Source organism: Hakea prostrata, chromosome 7 (genome assembly GCF_041222555.1).
Source record: "Hakea prostrata isolate BN-2017 chromosome 7, UWA_Hpros_2, whole genome shotgun sequence".
In the NCBI taxonomy this organism is placed as follows: domain Eukaryota; kingdom Viridiplantae; phylum Streptophyta; class Magnoliopsida; order Proteales; family Proteaceae; genus Hakea; species Hakea prostrata.
Genome location: NC_142606.1, coordinates 32,759,240 through 32,781,654, shown reverse-complemented (window position 1 = coordinate 32,781,654; position 22,415 = coordinate 32,759,240). Strand labels below are relative to the sequence as shown.

At 38.3% G+C, this 22,415-nt stretch overlaps 1 protein-coding gene across 2 annotated transcripts in view; it reads left to right on the top strand.

Annotated features, from left to right (window-relative positions):
• The first annotated feature begins 466 nt into the window (after positions 1-466).
• Positions 467-22,415, top strand: part of LOC149010905 (annexin D5-like) — a 34,030-nt gene continuing 12,081 nt past the window's right edge. Inside the window, exons 1-4 of one of the 2 annotated variants that reach the window (XM_089163543.1) lie at positions 467-558; positions 656-773; positions 2,252-2,397; positions 2,600-2,812. In XM_089163543.1, coding sequence (XP_089019669.1) covers positions 698-773; positions 2,252-2,397; positions 2,600-2,812 — 435 coding nt within the window. In that variant the 5' untranslated portion in view covers positions 467-558; positions 656-697. Of the gene's footprint in view, positions 559-655; positions 784-2,251; positions 2,398-2,599; positions 2,813-22,415 lie in introns of those variants that run through there. The other variant, XM_089163544.1, reaches the window with a different exon arrangement.

Here is a 22,415-nt window from a genome sequence, read left to right as displayed (position 1 = left end):
TTGTGCTCACATGTTCCTAGAGACGCCCACGTTGTTGGGAGACTTGGGGCGGTTGGGAAAACCCTGCCATTTCAGGTTCTTTACATGGCTGAAGGAGAATGTTCCGAATGCTACGCGTTATTCGCCTCATAACGATTAGTCTTCCCTCCACCCTGAAAAAGTGAAATTCTGTGATACTATCGGGCAGGTTTGGCAATCGTGGAATGTGAGGTTATGCTTGGTCCTCTTGTCTTGCCTGATGAGCTCTTTAAATTTGTTAACGAGGAGCGTCAGGGTCGCCGCTTCTTCAGAACTTAACCTTATACTATTATACACCGTACACTCTAATTTTTATCTAATATAAAGTCTCCGTTTCTCCAATAAAAAAAAAAAAGTGAGATCAATTTGTTTTTGGTAAAACAAGAGGTGAGATAAATAAGAATAAGGTGCACATTGGAAGCGTCTATTATCTTTTTCAGAGAAAGAGAGTGTCTTTTTCCCTGGGAAGACAAAAGAGAGAAATCGGAGCTTTGTCTTGACATTTTACTGCAGAATTGGGCTTCGCTACGCTACTCAAAAGTGCTTTCAAATCATTTTTTCCTTTTCCTTTTTAAAAAAAAAATCATTAATCAAGTTTTCCTTTTCCTTTAAAAAAATAATCATTATTCTCTTTCAGAGATTCCGAAAGTACTTGAAGCGAGTTGAGCACAAGAAGGAGATGTCCACTCTGATTATTCCAGCAGTGTCTCCTTCTCCCCTCGAAGACGCCAACAAACTTCACCAAGCTCTCAAGGGTACTTTACTGTGAGCTTATTTCTTTTCTCCTTCTTCAGTGAAAGATACTTATTTGCTTTGGGTACCTGAACCATGTTTCCTGTTAATTTATGAGAAAATGACCTTATCGTTTTGCTTATCCCTATTTATATACATTTTTTCAAAAGGTTAAATTAATTTAAAGACACTATCGATCTTCCCGTACTAAGCTTGCAGTGTTTGAAATCATTTGAAATTTAATTACAGCACAATTTGCACCCTCTAAAGCGTGTAACAACAGAGTTTTCAGTATCTACAAATTTTGCATGCTAGAAGCTCGCATACATTGTTTTGCGCTTTGCACTTCAGTATTTTAGCAATGGTTTAGTGTAGAATGCAAAGCCTATTATGATGTTAAAAAAGAAAAATTGGAAACTGCAAACGCATCGCACACAACACACAAAGATTTGTTGTGGTTTGGCAAAATTTCATTCAATGGTGAGTTGATAAGTTTATGGCTGCATCTTCATACTTTTCTCAGATTGCGTTATAGACAAAGAACCCTTGCTATAAATCTTTTTGGCAAAATATGTACAAGACTTTTATTTTAATATTTATTTGGCTCGAATGGCCTCTGAACAGCAATTTGGAATCAACCCACTACTACACATATGAAATACTGGACATCATTCCCATAACTGTGAAGGTCAGTTTGGAATATCTCAAACATGTTGCACCTGAAATCTCCTTCTTATCAGTTTTAATTCAAAATGAGTTTATGGATCAGCCATCCGCCAAAGAAGGTTTACGAGGTTTATGTCCTATTTTATATTAAAATCTTTTTAACCTAAATCTTCTTCTGTACAATGTAAGTCACTTAGGATTAGCAAAGAAAATGCTTGAAAAACCAAAGCTGGAACAAAATCATATGGACATGGATCAGCCATCTGCCAAACATGGTTTCTGAGGTTTTTGTCCTGTTTTCTTAAATATTTGGAACATAAATATTCTTCTGTACAGTGTTGAGCACCTAGAATTATAAAGAAGATGCTTGACAAACCAAAAATGGAAACAAGATCATATGGACATATGGTTTTACCAAATTTGCAAAACAAACATCAATTCAAAAAGGGAAAAAAACAAGAAAAAGAAAACATGTGGATGTGCTCAACTATTTGGATGTGGAGAACTGCAGTAGTGTCTGAAACTGCTCTGATTCTGCTAAAATGTGGGTTATGCCCAGTTCACAAGCCAAGCAGAATTCCTCCGTTTATAACTTCGAACAATTTTTTAACAGGAACACATCTTAACGAGTGAACCACAATAAGAGATTCTTTCGGGATCCTTCTAGCACTTCCAAATATTTAGGGAGGTGAGATGTCCCAAGAGTTATTGAAAATTTATGACTGATGTGAAAACTGTACACTTTTCTATGGAAATCTCCACAAAGATATCATTAATCTAGTGCAAACTAAAACCTGGTTATGTGTATGAGAAATTTGTGCCTTGGTGTCTTCAGGATTGGGCTGTGATAAGGATGAAGTCATCCACACCCTTGCTCATCGTGATGCAACACAGCGTGCTCTCATCCAGCAAGAGTACATGATCACCTATACTGATGACTTGATGGAGCGGTTATCTGTAAAACTATGGGGTGATTTCAAGGTATCACTATGGTACCTGAATGCCTTTTTTGCTATCTTGAATGGAATGATGCTGGTATTCGTTAATTCCTTGCAGTGAAGTCTGCTAATACTTTCTAGCCTTTAAGAAGAAGTTACTTGTTAGCTATCAATGCATCAGAGTCCAGTAATTTGGCTTTTCTACTTTTTTAGTATTCCTCTAATTGAACTTTTGCCTTTTTCAGAAAGCAGTTATACTCTGGATGCACGATCCAATTGTACGTGATGCAGAAATTCTTAGAGAAGCGTTGAGTGGTTTAATTGATATGCAAGCCGTGATTGAAGTGATATGTTCTCATGCCCCATCAGAGATGCAGCAATTAAGACAAATTTACCATCTGAAGTTTGGTGACCTTGAGGAGGATATCGAATCTAAAGCCTCTGGAGCATTAAAAGAAGTAATCCCTCTCTCTATCTCTATGTCTCTCCCCCTTCATAATTGTTGTTTCTATTAGATAGATTAGTTGAATTGGGTTCCCAAATTAATGAATACTTAGATTATTATATTGAGAGAGATGCTTTTATGTGCTACAGGACTAACACTGATTTGACTTTTCCTGATATCAGCAACTAGATGAATTCTTTTAGCTACCCTTTAAACTTCACCATATATCTTGTTCTTGTTACTAAACTCTTAGGGTTCTTATTTATAAAAATGTGGAATTATATTCGATGACGCTTATTGTGTAGGCATGAATAATTTACCTAAGAACATTAGAGACCTGATTCGTTATCAGTGTACTTTTGAATCAATATACAACCATTCTTGTAAGTTATTAGTTTTATTAATAGTAAACAAGTTCCTGCAAATTTGTTGGGAAACTCACTGGCCAAAAAGTCTTAGGTAAGCTTTTTCGTCCATCTGATAATCTGACACTTATTTCTGTCAAGTACTGTAAGCCCTGAATAACCTGAATTTTATGTTAATATTTCACTTTCTATTTTTGGTTACTTTGATGACGAGGATCCATCATGGACTTAATATTGGCCTTTTGTTTTACTTTGTTTCCCCCCCATAATTTGTAATCAGTTTTAGGTAACTTTATGTAAGCAGGATTAGGAGACTTCATAATCCCAGAATTTATAAATAAAGCTATCTTGACAGGGGGAGAACACACACGAATTCTCATTGCTCCGTCTCTTCTTGTCTTTTTATTCTCTGCTCTCTTCTTCTTCTCTATTCTTAACCTAATCAAAGAACAAAGATTATGGAATTCTAACATGGTATCAGAGCATTTTTTAGGCTTGCGTTGTTGATTTTCCCGTGCAGTTTTGGGAGTCCACCGTCGTGTCTCTTCTCTACCTTCTCCACCTATCACAATAGTTGCTGCTTACTTTGGTTGCTGCTGAATCAGACAACATAATAAATGAAGAATCGAAACTTCAAGGTCTAGGTCTGCATCTAATTCATGCTTGTGATAGCATGTCTTGTGATTTATTCGCAAATCTGTGTGGTGTCTTCAAGTCTCGTGAGGGTGCTAGGATGTTAAAGACCTGTTGTACTACTTATTGGAAGAGCTTGTGATGTAACCCTTGATTACAAGCCTGTAGTATGATCTTTTCTAAGCAAGGTTATTAAAGCGGCAAAGCGATTGGGGCTCCATCTTGGCGTTTAGGCAATTAAGCGGCACTTAGGCGGCAATAAAGCGATCAAAGCAGTTTAGTCAATATTTTTAATATAACTACTTTTAAACTATTTTTTAATACAAATATTTTTTATAATAAACTAAAGTACTAAACAAACATTCAACAATCAAATTCATAAAAATAATAAAAAAAATAAAATTCAAGAATCATAATTATGAAAAATTATCCAAAAAAATATTAAAAACATAACTTCATCTCATCTCATCAAGCATCATAAGATTCATAACAATAATTATGTAGTATGTACTATATCAGTAATCAATGTGAAAAATGAAAATGAAAGTAATAATTTTACATTCTTACTTACCTCTATGATAGTGTGACGCCAAATAAGTGTCTTGTACTCTTGTGCATAGATCAGTAATCAGAATTGATGTATCCATTTTTCCTTTTTTTTAACCAAACAGTGCTGACATGATAAATTAATAGATCTCATTATTCCGATTTCCAAGTCATTGTTTATTTAATGATTCATTGATTATCAATGTTGAATATGGTTCATGCTTCATATTCTGTTGCCGACAGGCACTTTGGGTCTCGAAGTTCATTTGCAAATCGGGCCTCGATTCCGAAATGGCTCACATATTTAAATTTATATACGGCATTGTAGAATAAATTATGATTTAAAAAAAATAATATTCACAAATTACAAAATGTAAAAAAAGCGGTTACTTTAGCATTTAGGCGGCAATATGGTGCAAAAGGCGGCAAAGCGGTAGTGCCTAAGAAAAAAAGCGACAAGAAATCAGCCCGTTAGTTAAGCGGCAACAATTTAAGCAGTTCAAAAACTGCTTTGCCGCCTAGGCGGACGCTTTGATAACCATGTTTCTAAGAAAGTAGTGGGCAATCTAGGGTTTATTGCCTTCTTGGTTGCGTCTAATTCTCGAAGGACAGCAGCTGTGTAGAGATTGTAACTTTGCTGTTCAGGTCTGGCTTTGATGGCAAGCAGCTAAACTTTACTTAGTTCACTCTGAAGGTCCTGTGGCTAGGGTTAGGTTTATTGCCAATCCTTGGGTATTGAGAGGAGAGGCTTAGGATTATGTTTAGGGTAGGATTAAGTTTAAAATTAAGAGGAAATATTCTGTTCCCAATAAGATCATAATTGCAGAACTTTTCCTGCTAGGGTTTTGTAATTTCTTAGGGTTTTTAGGATTCTAGGGTTTCTAGGGTAAGGGATAGGGTTAAGATAGAAGTCGAAGGTAGGGTAGGGGATGAGGGTGCTAGTCCTGAGGGTGAATGTATAGGGGATAACGGTTTATGGATGATTTAGACTTTGGGAAAATTGCAGAATTCTGAAATTCCAGATTCTGCTGCAAGGGGAAAAGAAGAAAAAGAAGAAGAGAAAGAAGGAAAAGGGTCTCAGGAGTGAGGGGAATGAAAGGGAGGGCGTTGGCGAAGGGGTAAGACCTAACCGTGGGTCCTAGGGAAGGGGAGAGGGGCTGCAATTGAATTAGTGGTTGGAGATTCCTAGAATTAGGGTTTGGTGAGAGGGGGGAGCGTGCTGCAAGGTGTAGGGAGAAGGGGGAAGCCAGGGGTTGGGAGAGCGAAACGGGGGTGGGGAATGTGCTGGAGATCACACTTGGGTAGTAAGAGGGCTGTGAAATGAAGGCTGAATTGAAGATGCTCCTAGGGTTGCTGCAGGCTTGAAGAAGATGAAGATCAATGCTCAAACCACAGAATTCACCCTTAATCCCTCAAACCCAGGTCGTGGGCTAGCTTGTCACTCCAAGTCTCTGATTTCTATTAATTCTTCAGCTGATTTGATTACAATGAGGTGGGGGCTTTATATAACCTTACACTTGAGGGAAACAGACTAAGACTCATTCTAGGAAACATAATTGGATTCAAACTAGGGGATTCACTTTGGATTGGGCTATCTCTTTACAACTCAACAACTTAATAAAACAAATTAGAAAGAAGTCCTCTAGTGTTGGTTGAGTTCTATTAGAAGTTCAATTCTAGGAGTTTTAGTTCATGTAATTTTCTATTTTTTGTTATCCAAGTCAGGATATTTATGTAATAGTCTTCTTTCCGAATTAGGGGGAAAGAGAGAGAGAGAGAGAGAGAGAGAGAGAGAGAGAGAGAGAGAGAGAGAGAGAGAGAGAGAGAGAGAGAAAGAGAGAGAGAGCCATTCTTTCTCTTGATTTCTGTCACTGTCGCTGCCGCTGCCTCCATATCCTCCGCCATCTACAACCACTGTCGCTGTCACCTGCAATCCATCTTTCAGCCATCGTCCCTGCAAAACAGGAATAGCCATCATCCATGCAAAACAGAAGAAACAAAAAAAGGAAAAAAAACCCATTCCAGCACCTTCAATCCAGCACCTGCAAGTTCAGTCCCTGCATCACCATTGCAACCAGACCTAACTTCCCCATTGCTTCTCCTTTTTCTTCGTTAACCTCTGCAACCAGACCTGCAACTTTTGCCAACTCCAAACCTGAAACCAGACCTAGATCTTTTTTGTTAAAAAAACCCATCGCCACTACCTACGGCTTCTTAAAAGACCATAGTTGCAATTTTTTCTTCCACCATGATCTATCACCTATTGCCTATGTCCTCTGTCGAAGTTTAAAAGATCATTGTTACAATTTTTCTTTCCTTCTACCATTGATTCTTTACAAGTTTAAAAGGTCTCTTTTGTAAATTTGCATATATTTAGGGATTTATTTGTGATTTCCCATATTACAAGGGTTTATTTGTGATTTTCTATATATATAGGGGTTTTATTTGTGATTTCCCATATATGTAGGGGTCTATTTGTGATTTTCCCATATATCCAAGGGTCTCAAAAGGGTGATGCTGTCCTTTATCCTATGAATCCTATAACTCCCTAGATTTGTTTGGGTGGTCTGGTTATTCCATTTTGCGACGTTTCAATTGTTTCGAAAGGGTGAAGACTGAAGAACTACAGACAATTTTTTTAACAGAGCAATCACCAATGGTACTACTGCTCCCATTGGCTTCGAACATTACCGAACTCTTCCTCCTCTTCCGGTAAGATTTGATGTAACAAATTATTTGATATGGTCTCAATCTGCATTCCTGATTATTGTCAGAATAGGACTTGTTGGACACATTATGGGCACCACTATCAAACCTACCACTACAAGTGTGTCAGAAGATAAATGAATCTCAAATAACTCTCTTATCATGTTGTTCCTTTTGAATTCTATGAATCCAAATATTTCCTATGGATACCTATTACTTGATACTGCAGCTCAGATTTGGAAGGCTACTATAGAAACATATGAACAGTTGGGGAATGATGCACTGATTTATGAGCTACGGAAGAAGCTTTATAAGACTACCCAAAAAGAACTGACTATGGCACGATATTATGCTGAGTTGCGGATCTTTTTGGCAGGAGGTGGATCGTTATGGGGATTATCACCCCACTAATCAAGATGATGTGGCTATTTATAAGAAGCATGTTGATAAGATTCGGGTATATGACTTGTTGGCGGGTTTGAATGTGGAGTATGATTAGATGAGGATACACGAATTGAGTTGTTCTCCCTTTCCTACACTGGAAAAGTCTTATGCCTTTGTTCAGTGTGAGGAAAGCCATCAATTAGCCATGCTTCATGCTCTTATTTTGGAGAAATTAACCTTATAGTCTGTTAGCTCAAATCTTATTTGACCAAGGAGATTGTCAAGTGTGAGCATTGTCACAAACCATATCACACTAAGGCTAACTATTGGAAGCTCCATAGGAAGCCTACTGATTTTAAACATAAAAGGGCACAAAGAAGGGAAAACCAAAGGCTAATCTTTCTGAGGCTGTTCCCATAACACCCTCTACAGACATAGGTTTTTCACAGGAGGAATTAGCTACTCTGCGACATATTTTGCAGTCTTTTACTATTGGTGCAGCCTCTACTACTGCTAACTCTACTACCCATACCAACTTTTATCTGGTAACTTCAGGTAAAACTTTTACAGGTTTCCATGTTTGTTTGGTTTCTACTCGTTGGTTTATTGATACAAAAGCCATAGATCATATGACAAGTTCATCATCTTTTTTCTTATATTATTCTCCAACGTTTAGGAAAGATAAAGTTCGAATTGCTGATGACTCTTATTCTTCCAGTGCTTGAAATGGACCATTCAGCATTTTCTATCACTTTCTTTGTTTAATTTTTGATATGTTTCTTCTTTCTTTACTAACTTGCTATCTATTCGTATTTTACACGTGACTTGAATTGTAAAGTGACCTTTTTTTCATTTTACTATGTCTTCCAGGATCTGGTAAGGGGGAAGGAGATTGGACGTGGTACACTGAACAATGGACTTTATCTGCTGGAACCAATTCGAGGATCTACTTCTTCTTTTGCTGCATCTTCTCATCAAGTCCATTCAGTAATGTCACACCTTCAACAGTGACATCTTAAGCTAGGTCACCCCCCTCTTGGAACTCTTAAGAAAGTATTTCCTGATTTAGTTTCTTCTTGTAATAAGGATAATTTTTTTTTGTAAAGCTAACATTTTTGGAAGTAGACTCGTTTTACTTATTTACCTTCTCTTTATAATAGAAAATCTATTCCTTTTATGTTAATTCATACCGATGTGTGGGGCCTCTGTTGACGTGTGTTTATTATTGGCTATAGATACTTTGTTACTTATATTGATCGCCACTCTTGTTCTACGTGGATTTATCTTTAAAAAAAAAATGAAGTTTTTTGATGTTTTCATGATTTTCATAATATGATTAAACTTAGTATAATGGCACTGTGAAGATCCTTTGTAGTGACAAGGGCATGAAGGATATTGATCGTGAATTTCAGAGATATCTTTCTAACTTTGGCATAATACACCAGACTAGTTGTATTGATAGGGCTGCTAAGAATGGGGTTGCTGAAAGGAAAAATTGGCATCAATTAGAGATAGCCCGCTCTATTATGATTGCTGTGATTGTCCCTGACCAATACTGGAGTGATGCTATATTCACTGCCTCTTACCTTATAAATATGATGCCCAATAGGATACTTGGTTTTAAATGTCCTAATAAGATTCTCTAGGGGCACAAATTTCTTTTCTATTCCCCTAAAGGTTTTTGGATGTGTGTGTTATGCCAGAATCATAGCCCACCAGAGTAACCTAGCTCCCTACAGTCTATGCTGCATACTTTTTGGGTATTCTGCTACTCAGAAGGGGTACAAATGTTATCATCCTCCTAGGAAAACCATTGTGTCTATGGATATAATTTTTCATAAGTCTTGCCCTACACCTCTTCAGGGGGAGAGTCATAGAGGAGAGGTGTTCTTTCCAACCCTGGACCTTCCTACCACACATAGACTCTCACACCACCACAGTATAACTTACGAGCTCAGGAAGAGTTTGATTAGGGGGAGACTTTGGCCAAGTATATTGGAGGACTCTAATTCTCCCCCACTGTTTTTTTGAACCATGTGAAGAACCTGGTCAGAGGGATACCACTCCTGTGAGGCATACCATTGAGGTCTTTCAAAACAAGATTGACTAGAATAAGGAGGTTCAAATTTATTAGAGGAAGAATTACAATTGGTCAAAGCAGGTGAAGAAAGATGACATGTTACCACTTCAATTTCTTGCTCTGAATCAGATTCTACTGTTCTCCCTGAGGAGTCTGCCTTCATCCCAAGTTCTTTACTGTAATGGTACACGAGATTCAAATAATAGGCTATCAGTCAAACCAATGAATGAGATGGTAAGAAACTACACAACAACATAATAAATATTAAGTAATAATTTGGAAAAATTAATAATTTTCAATTCACTAGCCAAATGTAGTGGATGTTGCAATTGCCTCTCCCACCTCTCCTAGATGATGTTAAGGAATTTCTGATCACCCTTAGGATATACCTTCTTAACCGTCTCCTTCGTTGTCTTTACTGCATCCCAGATATATGGTAAAGTTGGTTTCCTTTGTTGATTTACTGACTTCAAGACTGTCACTATAGGGTCTAAAAGCTTCACAACAACTTTCAGATTTGCCCAAAAGAGATCAATAGATATGGTGGCCCATGCTGCTCTCCTTGTTGGTGAATTTGATTGTGGCTAATCGAACCACTCTTGTGATGCAAACATCATATGCAATTGGTTTTTCTTCTTCTTAAAACTCTTCAAAGCTATCCAATTTGTAGCAAATTTGGTGACCCTAGGGCTCACCAAGTCACCATGACATATCCTCCTCAATATATCCAATGCATATCCACGGTTATACACGAAGGTGGTCACATGTTGAGCCTGATGAACCTTCTTCACAAATTTGATTTGCCCTATGTCCTTAGCATCAAATCAATACAATGTGTCGCACACGTGCTCAACTCTAACCTCTTTCACCACATTCTTTAGCAACCGATAAATTTATTTTGCATCCTTTCAATAGACTTGAGGAACACCATCCTCCCATTGGAATTCAACGTAAAATTGATGATAGGTTGTCTAGTAGGACTAGTTCAATCATCACACATCATTGTCACCCGATAATGCCTTCACATTGGCTTAAGACTATCAATGTAGGTTTGTAAGTCATTATTATGCTGTAGGAGATATACATTATATATCTCAAATGGTATTTGCCCAACCACCCCATGTTCAACACCAGTGATCTCATCCACCATAGCCTTGTAATAAGGCCCTTGTGCAGCGTGTGCAGGAACATTGTGATACAATGCCCACTTAGGGAAGGCCATCCCCACCTTCTCCTTCACATCACCCCACAAATGCTTTAATTTCTTCAGTTTTGTCTATGGCTTCCTAAACAAGTTAGGATTTGAGCATAATATGTGGACATTGGGATCTGTAGCATTGGGTCTAGGTGCAACAAATGTAGCATTAGGTTGTGACTATAGGGCCCATTTCAAGGGAGTTGACTCTTTGACACTTTGGCTTCTCCTTATACTGAAGCTGCCTCCCCCTTCCCTTAAAATCTGGATCTCTAGATGACCTTGCATGCATGGCTTTGTGTCCTCTGGACCTTATCAAGTCTATGAGACTCTACTTATCCTCAGTACTCTCTCCATATCTGTCTCTAGGGATGATGCATTAGGGTTTGGCTCATCTGGATCCAGGTCATGCTCTTCCAGCTCCTCTAACCATGCTACGTGAAACTAATCCATTTTTCCCCTATTTTTTGTCCTCTTCTCTTGCACTCCTTTCACATATTTTGCCATTGCGACTTTAACTTCATGAGGAACATTAGGGCATCCAAGCACATTGCGGTCCCTCTCGCTAGATGGACCTTTAGTCGAGTGGCCCCACCTGATCCAATATTTTTCAAATGATGTTTATACTCTTGACTTCATCTTTTTATCCGTCAGAGGCCTACCATGCTACCAAACTATGTCTAATATAGTAGTTTTTGACTCAAAAGTGAGTGCTTGATACAAACATGCATAATAATCATCCTTGAAACACAAAACCACCACTCTAATTAGCCTAAGGACCCTAAACACACATTACCTACTCACAAACATTGGGAATTTTTTTTCCTAGAAACTTTGGTTACCTTGCAACAAAGCTTGAAAACTCTTGAAATAATCCCTCAAGAAGAGCCAAAAGCAATAAAGGAGTGAATTAAACTGCTTGAAATGGTCCAAAATATGCAAAAAAGGTAAAAAATTGGGGGGGGGGGGGAGGTGGAAACAATCCAGTTCTGCCTTTGTTTCGCACAAGAAACTTTGTGAAGTGCAGAGTTTCGTGCGAATAAAAGAAGTTTTAAGTTATGAACTGGCTGGTCCAGCAGGGTAGAACTAGGTTTCGACTTGGTTAGGGAATTTTCGCAGTTTCTCAAGGTTTCGTAGAATTGGTAGAAACTAGGTTTCGACTTGGTTAGGGAATTTTCATAGTTTCTCAAGGTTTCGTAGAATTGGTAGAAACCAGGTTTCGACTTGGTTAGGGAATTTTCATAGTTTCTCAAGGTTTTGTAGAATTGGCAGAACCAGGTTTCGACCTGGTTAGGGAATTTTCTCAGTTTCTCAACTTGGAACTTTTTTTTCTCGTTTTCTTATGGTTTCATTTTGACCTCGTAGAAATGCGAAATTTTGCTCGAAATTTTGAGGGTTTCAATCGAATTTTGTTCCATGGCCGAACCTAACCCTAGAACCCACAACTAACCCATTCCCTTCAACCGCATGGTATTCTAAACCTTACAGACTGCTGATTTTAATGAAGAGGATACAAGAGTGAACCTAATATAGGGCCACATCATTACAAGGCAACTCTTAGAATTTTGGTTTACATCACTAATTAAAAAAAAAAAAAAAGTAGATATTGGATCCTAACAATATTCTAGAATTTATTGGACCCTTTTGGTGTTCAAGGGGATGGGAAATGACCAAATTGCCCTTCTGATGGTTTGACCAGCTCTTTGCTCCGCTAAGATCTATTCTCAAATTCACTTCTATTTTGATTTGTTAGAACCCTTGAATTTCCCTAACAGTCCTTATGCTTTCTGTTACCCAAATGCCACAGCTAATAACCCTTAGTTAACTTTAAACAAACCAAAAACTAACCCATATTGATCCAAATTATTTCATCCTTCTTTTCTACCAACCCTAGGATAAATTTTGGTCTCCTAAAATCATTTTGTGGGAATTTGTTAAAAGCCTAACTTTTCCTTATTATCCCATTTAGTTTTGTTAAGCCAAATCTTACCCACCCCTATCCCATTAGATCCCAATTTTATGCCCCTTGTCCATCCCACCATATTCAACAAAATTATCCATCCTATCTAGATTTGATAAATATTTTGTTGGTTCAAAAGAAGATTACCCTAGGTGAATCCTTCATTTTAAAGAATCCATTGAAACCCCTAACCCTAAGATCGGGCTTCATATCACTTGGTCTGTAGCAAAGAATGAATTTCGATCGAAACTAAAGTTTCGACCCAGGGAAAGTGTGAGATTTGCAGGTTTTGACTGGAATTTCGGTCGAAACTAGTGATTTTTTTTTCCTGTAAGTTACGACTTTCAATTTTGAGCCTTATATGGACTCAAAATGATTTGGATTCTTGCATGCTACCTATTTCAAGCGTAACAAACACAATAAAACTACTAGTTATCAAAAAACTATTGAAAATGTAACATCAAGTATATAGTATATATGAGAAGAATAGAGAGTATTTCCAATTACAAGTTTGCCTAATGCATTTCTCCATCTTCTCTTTGCACCCCATATAAATGACAATACACGTCCCATGATGTTTGCTCCATATAGTTGTTGACAACTGCAACTCTATAGGTGGCCTCATCCACATGGCTAAGATATCCTGATTGTGGGAAGTTGGAAATATCTAGATAACAAGTTGATGGGAGGGCTGGTGGTGGCTGTGGTATAGAGTTAAAGATCTGCTCGACAAATGAGGAACCACCCTAGTTGTCGACAGGGGTATGAACACTATAAGCTCCATAAGGACCATAACCATAGTAAGGTTCCAGTGGCTGACCTGATAGGTAATAGTGGGAGGGACACCATAAGATCCATACGCTCAGTGACCATAAGGCTCCACTGGTGGCTGACTTTGGGTTTGATAGACAGGAGGGACACCATAAGGTCCATAACCATAATCTACATAAGTCAACCTAGTAGAACCAACACTCTCCACAACAATGTCATATGAGCACTCTACGGGCTTATGCCATCCGGATCCTCTAAAGGTTGACTCATTGGAATTATTTATGCTCATCGATCTTATAGAGCCCACCAAGCTCTCCGCATCAACCACACGGTAAAACCTATATGATGGTGTGTCCTTTGTGCCATATTCGTGCTGTCTTCCCTTCCCCTTCCTCAAATATGTCGACGTAACATTTTTGGGTTGAGACGTAGCTCCACTATGGTTTGTATCCTGTGTCACATGGGTGAACTGACTTTCACCTGTGAATCTTAGTGGTCGTCCTCCCCCTCCCTGACTCTCACGTACTAATGGTGGTGGTGGTGGTGGTCTGTCCCTAGGATCAGCTAAATCCTGATCATGAGGTCCAACACCCTCCTCATCCACTCCATCATTATCATCGTCATTGTCGTTGTTGGGAGATGCCTGAGTTGCATCATCCTCGGTGTCGGACTAGGCAGTCAAATCCTTATTGTGGGTGGCTGCATTAGGGTGTGGCGCAAAGGGACACGCTGATGCTACATGTGCACTCCCCTCTTGGGTCATGAAGTCAGCCGCATTAGCCCTCATCTCCTTTGCAATGTGTCTACTGGGACGACCTCCCTCCTCATTTAACAAGGGCTCTCCACTGTCCCTGATTCAGTCAACTATTGGGTTATCATCATCATCCATCTCAAATATGTCGGCCAACTCAATACCATTACTCTCTCTGTCCATCCCATGTCTAACTCCCTCAGTCTCATATTATAGTGTAAGGAGACAAGGTCCTCTAGACGCTTCACACCTAATCGGTTGCACCTCTTTAAGTTGATGAGGCTAAAGGTGCTCCAATTTCACTCACAACTTGTGGCAGAACATGTTTAAGAGAGCACTTTGTATGCAATCGTACTCAAGTGGGGGCGAGTCACCGCCAAATTGCAACCACTAATCAGCATCAAATAGACTCCAAGTCATTTCAATACTTAAGTAACTAACCGAAAGATAGAATATAAGTAATTAAATATATAATGAATTAATTTACCCCTAGAGGCGGATTCCCGTCCCAATAAACTAAGTTAATACTTAATAACTTAGTATAAAACTATGAATTGTGAATATCAAATCTCAATCTCACCTCCATAAGGATGGTTGTCTGTTTAGATGGATCCGGTTCCAACCTCTCCACTACAATGGACGACATCTATCAAATCTTGCCTCATCCCAAGCATGTCTTTGTAATGATACTATGGATTTAGATAGTATGCTATATAAGAAAAAGCATAAATAAGAGGGAATAGTCAATACTTATTAGTATGATAATATAATTGATTACTAGAACTCACCAGCCTTATGTGGTGGATGCTGCAATGTAGACTCCTGTTTAATTTGGATGATGTCAAGGATTCTCTTATTGCTGTGGGTAGACCTGAGCAACTTGCTGCTTCATCCTATTTATTGCAGCCCATATATGTGGTAGAGTGGGTCTTTTTTGCTGATTTACCATCCTTAACACATGCACCATAGGCTCAAGCATCTTTACTACTATCCTCACATCATTCCAGAAACTGTCATTGAGTATGGTCAATTGTGCTCTCCTTAGGGATGTAAACAAATTGAATTTGGCTCAGATATGACAATATCCGAATTCACATCCGATTATTAAACGCATTATCTGAATTCTCCGATTATTAAATGCATTATCTGAATTTGAATCCGATATCTGTTGGATATATAAACTTATGATCGAATTCGAATTTGTTTAGTTAACCAGATTTTCAAATAATGTCCGATCCAAATTCAAAGTAATCGGATGGATAAAAATATCCGAATCTGAATAGGGTAGAAAATCTTTTTTCTGTATAGGATCACTCCTGCATCTTAATACGATGCTCGAGGCCTTGCTTTGGTCTTCATTTCGCACTAGCTGTAGCTGGTCGGTGTGAATGAGAAAGTGTTAAGTGAGTATTCCTGGAACAGACGATTTGCCACATCGTTGAATAGCAACATCTTTCTTATTACAACACAAATCACAAACAACTAATTGAGACAGATATAGATTCATTCTAAGTAGAGGAAGAGGTTTTGCAGCTCTGGCCTCTATCCAATGAAGGGACCTTTTTTTTTTTCAGACGAGCTGGCCCTCCGATTATTCCTCCCTCCCTTCTCCCTAGCCCTTGCTGTTGACTCCTGCCCCGGCCTTAGATCAAGAGCAAACACAAACTCCATTCCATCTCTATTCCTCCGTTCACTTCTCCTTCCGAGGCTTGGCAAGAGCTTCGTTAATCAATAGCTCATGAACTATTTTATGCTGCCCATTCCCATCCCAGGAATGATTTTTGAAAGTTATCTCCAGCAAGAAAGTTTTTACTTCCGCCAAGGCAATGGCTTCGGCCCATTTGGAGAAGTAGTCTGTCATGGTCAGGATGAACCGGTGTCCATTTGATGAGGGCGGATTTCTCGGTCCGATAATGTCCATTCCCCAAGCTTTAATTAAACTCATTTTTGAGTGTTGGGCCCAATTAATGTAATGTTTATTAGTAGTTTAATGTAATTAGTTACTATTAATGAATATTAATGAAAGGATAATGATGTATTCTGCAAAATTAAACTTTAATCGGATACAGATATCGGATATGGATAGTCCTAATCAAATTTGATAATATCTGACTTAAAATTGGCATATCCGAATTCAAATCCCATTATTAATAGGATCATCTGAGTTCGAATCCGAATCCGGAAAAATTGAATTCGGATGCTCTTAAACGAATACGAATACTTGAACTTTTGACTATTCGTTTACATCCCTAGCTCTCCTTCCTCTTACGGATGAAGAATTCTCCTAGTTAAATCTGATGCAAACATGCTCTTAAGGCCAGTCTTCCTACTCTCAAAGCTCTATAGTTCTATCTAATTAGTAGCAAATCTGGTTATGCCTAGCCTCACTAAGTGACCCTGACACTTGTCCCTCATCATCTTTAATGCATAGTTGTGGTTATAGATGAAGGTGTAACTTGTTGGGCTTACTCCATGGTCTTCTTCACAAGCTAAACCTTTCCTATGTCCTTTAGCATTAGGTCAATGCAATAAGCGGCACATGGAGTTCAAAAGAGCCTATATCTCTCCATTCAATTTTCATATTTATTATCACAATAGTGGAAACAGGGATGATTTAATGGGTCAGATCCACTTACTTTTTCTTTTGTTTATTTTGTGGGAGAAAGCAGAGAGGATGGTTATGGTTCGGTAAAAACAAGATGATATGTTGGTTCAGGAAAACCTGGAGATGTTCGAACTAAGCAATGATGTTGAATCAGAAGGAGGATCTTATGCGGAATCAGAGAACTTGCGATGGGATGAGCGCATTATTCGAGCCTTAGATGCGCGTAACTCGTGCCTTAGTTTCATAACCTAAAGCACCGGTCTTCTTATCAACAACAGAAGCAATCCTATAACCTAACCTATGTAAGAGTATGAAGGCATTAATATAAAGTAATAAAGTGTATATGTAGTTAAAAATTAAAATTAGTTCTAGAAGTAGGAGCATGTTTTGATACCTGGAGTTCTCCATCGTCTTTAACCCAGCTTTTTTGTAGTGGGAGCCATTATCAGCCACGATTTGGATCACATTCTCCACTCCAACGTCCTTCACCATTTGCTTTAGTAATTTGTAATGTATTTTGCATCTTTCTTCTCACTAGATGCATCTACTGACTTGAGGAGCACTGTCCTCCCATCAAAATTCATCGTGAAATTGATGATGGATTGTTTAGTGAGACCAGTCCAACTATTAACTATCACAGTCACTCTATAATGAGCCCACATGGGCTTTAATCCATTAATGTACTCATTCAAGTCCTCTTTATGCTTAGGCAACTAGACATTATATATCTCATGTGGGGTGGGCCCCTATACACCACTCCTAACCCTGCCTATCTCCTAAATCATATCCCTATAGTAGGGCCGTTGGGCTGGAATACTATGGTACATAGCCCATTTAGAGAAAGTCATCCCCACTTTCTCCTTCACACCCACAAGTGCTTTAACTTTCTCTGCTTTTTCTTAGGCCTCCTAAATAGGGCCAGATCATTGCGAAGAATCTCAAAATCTGAATCAGTAGGATGTGCTAATAAAGCTCAACCCCTTAGGGCTCGTGGGATAGGAATCTCCTCCCTCACACTTTGACTCCTCATAGGGACTTAGGAGCTGCATGTGCCTCCCATACTTGTTGGTTCTCTGGAGGACTCACAACCCATAGCCCTCTGTTGCCTCCTCATGTCATCAATCCTCGCCTGCTCCCTACTTATCATCATCACTCTCCTCATCTATGTGGACTTTTGGTCAAGGTCACATCCATACTGGCTATGGAAAGTCATCTAGGCATGCATCCTCGAACTCCTTCCCTCGTGTTCTCTTCTCTTTCCTCTTTTGCTTTTCCACAGCTAAGTAAGAGGCCATTTCCTTTTTGACTTCTGCGGGCACCCTTTGGCATCCTACTACATCTCTACTTCCCCCAGCTAGACACACCTTCAGTCTAGTGGCCCTGCCTTCTTCTATTTATTCCTGCAATAATTGCACTCACTCTTCTTTCTATCGGCTATTAGTGGCTTCCCGTGTTTCTAGACTATGTTTGACATCTTTCAAAGAGAGTGTTTGATACAAAAATTACACACTAAGTATCTTATAGAGCATTACAATAAGCTCAAAAAATTACATACATGCTACTATATATAATCTCCTATTTTTAAATATATAACAGAAATTAATTAGTATTTTTTTAATATTTAAAATATTTTTTTAATATTTTAATATTTTTTGAACATATTTTAATATTTTTCAAACAATTAAAATTAATAATTAGCACCAAAGAATCTGATTTAACTTCGTCACAGCATAGATGAAGTGATGGTGTCTCACATTCATCAATTTGAATCTCATACATGATTACATGTGTATTTTTGGAATATACATATTTTAGAAAATAATTTTTAAATACAGAAAAATAAAAAAATGATAGCAATATGCAAAAATTAAATTTAACTTCACATAATCATAGATCAACACTCTATACTAAACATAATTTAATTTGAAAGTAATCTTAAAATGATTTGAGCCATAAACAAAAATAAAAATAAAAGATGGAGAACTTTGTTAACTCACCTTGTTTGATTCTCAAAAACCCAACTAAGGAGCAAGAGTGGAGTAGGAATGCAAAGGAGTTGCTAAAATGAGGCGAAATGGGGTAGAAATCCAAGAGAAATGAGGAAAAACTAGATTTAGGGTCAAAATTTGCACTAGCGGAAGTTTTGCTCGAAATTGTCAAAAGCTGCGAAATTATGCAGGTTCCGATCAAAACAGGTTATGTTTATAACCTGGAATGTATCGTTTCGACATGGTACGAAATTTCATACCGTTTCGGTTGAAACAATTAATTCCAATGAAATAATTGTGATTTTGTTTTGATTTGAAAAAATGCTCGACAATTATGAACAAAATTTTTTCCATGGTATGTAGTAACCCATATTACCTTTTACCTAACTACATAGTCCACAACCTTCATTGTCCTTTACGTACTTATTGGTCCAGTCCTACTATCTTTTGCCTGCCCATACTTTTACTTACTACTTGTCTTCTTGTGAAGTGTTTATATATGACATTGGGCTGCACATTTTATCTTCTTGTGTGGAGATTCCTCCCTATTAGCATTATTTGGATAGTGCCTTTGATGCTGCTATATTTATGGATATGGTTCATGTTCAACACTGCCTATTCTTCTCATTGTCGGATGATTCGTTCGATATGAAGATTGTTTCTTAAGTTGTAGTTGATTGTCTCCTGGGTGAAGTTCTCTTGTTGTTTATCGTCGGCTGATGCTACTTGCACTCAAGATTGCTGAAGTTTACAATATATGTTCTTGTTATTCCAAGCTCGAGCCTTTGATATGCATACTCTAGCTTGAGGGGAAGTGTTACTATTTCACTTTCTATTTTAGCTTACATTTTAGTTTTAGTTACTTGGATGTCATGGATCCATCATGGGCTCAATATTGGCTTTCTGTTTTACTTAATTTTTTTCACTTAATATGTGATCAGTTTTAGGAAACTTTATGTAATCAGAATTAGGAGACTTTCCTCAATCCCCAGAATTTAGAAATAAAGCTATGTTGAGTCTTGACAGGGGGAGAACACACACACTCTCATCCCTCCATCTCTTCTTCTCTTTTTCTTCTCTGTTCTTAACCTAATCACAGATTCTGGAGTTCTAACAAGCTGTCCATTGTGGTGGTTTGCAAGGGATCTGTTCAGTGCTAAAGGGAGTTCTATTCTTGCTACTACACATTACCATGTTGCCTACTAGGCTGGGTTCTACTTCTATGCTCCAGAATAATAATCTATTTAAGTAGCATCTTGTGGTAATATCAATTTTTGTGGTGGGTTAGCTTGACATCGGCATGTGACTTCATGAGTGTGATGCGTCAAATCAATAAACCTAAACCTAAACCTAAACATTTCCTTAACTAAGGTTTAATGTTCATAAACCGACCATCATTCTGGTCTGGTTCTGCAATTCTGAAATGTGAGTCATGTGATCATTGTAAAGATTTATAGTTGTATAATCTTATGATTAACTGGATAAGGTTAGTATGAGCACATTTTCTTCAAAGTCAATATTTTCAGGGAATACTCTGGTAACTAATGTTACAACTTGATATTGCATTATTTAGTTTACTTGTAATATCTCAAAGAAACAAGATTGGAGTGTGTGTTTTTACACCTTGTTATCCAATTCTGCTAGAAAAACATACGCTGCTAGATCTTTAGCTTGGGTTTCAAATGATAATAGGTTATATGCGTTGTGCCACTTGGTTCTGCTGGAAAGTGTGAGGGGTTTGCATTATGTGTTGTGCCACTTGGTGCCGCTTGAGGGTGTCACATCGTTTGATTTGACCCGGTGAGTTAGCCCAGATACTTGGGTCATTAAAAAAAAAATACCATCCTATATAATTTTCATTTTGAATATTTAGTTTCATAAGGTTGAACTGGCTTTGCAGAGATAGTAGCAGACAGTACTAAATCCATTTCGGCATCTAAAGAGACCTGCTAAAGCCAGAAACCTGGTAATTGATGAGTATTTACCAAGTTTGTGAATTGTGGAGGCATCTAAGTAGGAAGCCATCAGTGGGATTAGTGGATCTTTGCATTGGGATGTATGTCAGGATTAGCTGGTCATAATGGAGGTGTGTTTTATCTGCATAATACTTTTTGGAAATACCAAGAGGTTGGCAGGGATAAGAACTCTATCATATTCGGCTGGATTGACTATTTGCAGATTGATAGACACATGATTTTATATACTTTGGTTTTCAAGTATGTGATGACTACTGGGAGTAGTAATCACCTAGAGAGACTTGTATTCCTTAGTCCGTGTTTGCAGTATGTTTGACATCATTTTACATCAATTTTAGGCTTAGTCATGGTTATGTTGCTCTGTTTATTGCATGTTAGTGTTGTTTGTGTTGTGTGTCTTTCTAATAATTTGATGTTTGGAACATATCGAATTATGAATACTGATTGGGCTCCTCCTGTCTTTCAGAGTCATTAACTGTAATCTTACATAGGGAAAGAGAGAAAATGACCATGCAGAATGGCTTGAATGGTTATTTATCCATCTAGGTCATTCAGGTCTACCTTATCGTTAAGAACCCCTTTCAAATTTCCAAATAATTCCAGTGTACAAAGCCAAATTGCATCCTGTCAAGAATTGTCAATGTATTGTGGTGTATTTTTTATTTTTAGGGGTAAAAAACCAGTTACATTGGCCTAATTCAGAGACATCATGTATCAAGTGTCCCCACAACTGTTAGAACTGTTTTAAGTACATGGTTGAGAAGACCATTTACTGTCTTTAAGAGCAACTTCCCTTTTTGACTTTTCCCTTGTGTTCAAGATTCAAGGTTGTCTTTATCTGTGTTCTTCCTCAGTCTAAGCCCTTTGTCCTTTGTCCTTTATTGTGTTTTCTTTGAAAACTTCATTTTGTTTTGCATGCTAGAACCAATTCAGGCACAAACCTGTCCCAGAACTAAGAGCCCAAGAAGCATCTGCCTTCCATTCCTATAAACTCCTGATGCTCCTTGTTTCATGGGTTTTCTTTAAAAGCTTCACTTCCAGCTGTGGTTCCTTCTCTTGTGCTTAATGTTGAAGCTTTTCCCTCAGCAATGGTGATACCCTATGAGGTTGGCTGAAGTTTTAGACTGTTAACCACATTGCTGTGGCTCTTCATTCAGACTCCTCCATGAGTTCCTCTTCCTTTTCTGTTTTTGTGCTCTCCTGGAAGAAGGGTTACACAGCTGATAGAGAAAGAGCCATTGAAAAGGAGTATTTTCTGCAGGAAAAGAAGTATCTGCATAGGCGTCAGTTCCCTACACAATACAGACTTGCAGAGGAGATATCTACAACATCCTCAAGCTCTTCCATCATCCTACAGTCTGCTGCATCCCCATTCTGCCCTTAACTTCTCCCCTCCCATGCACCAACCCAGGAAGCAGGAGATCTGGTTCTTTTGTTATCTACCTCCTGTAAGTTTTGAGGGATCTACTGATTCAAGTTTGCAAGAAGCTGACTGAGCTTCCTGGTGTCGTCAGGCTGGTTACAGCTAGGTTTTGTGTAATACCCGTAAACCCCTTTGGTTTGACGTAGTACCCAGATCGGAAGACCTGTTAGCAGAGAACACCCAATTACCCTGCTGGCAGCACAACAGTCGAGTTCCAACCCAGATTAGGGAAG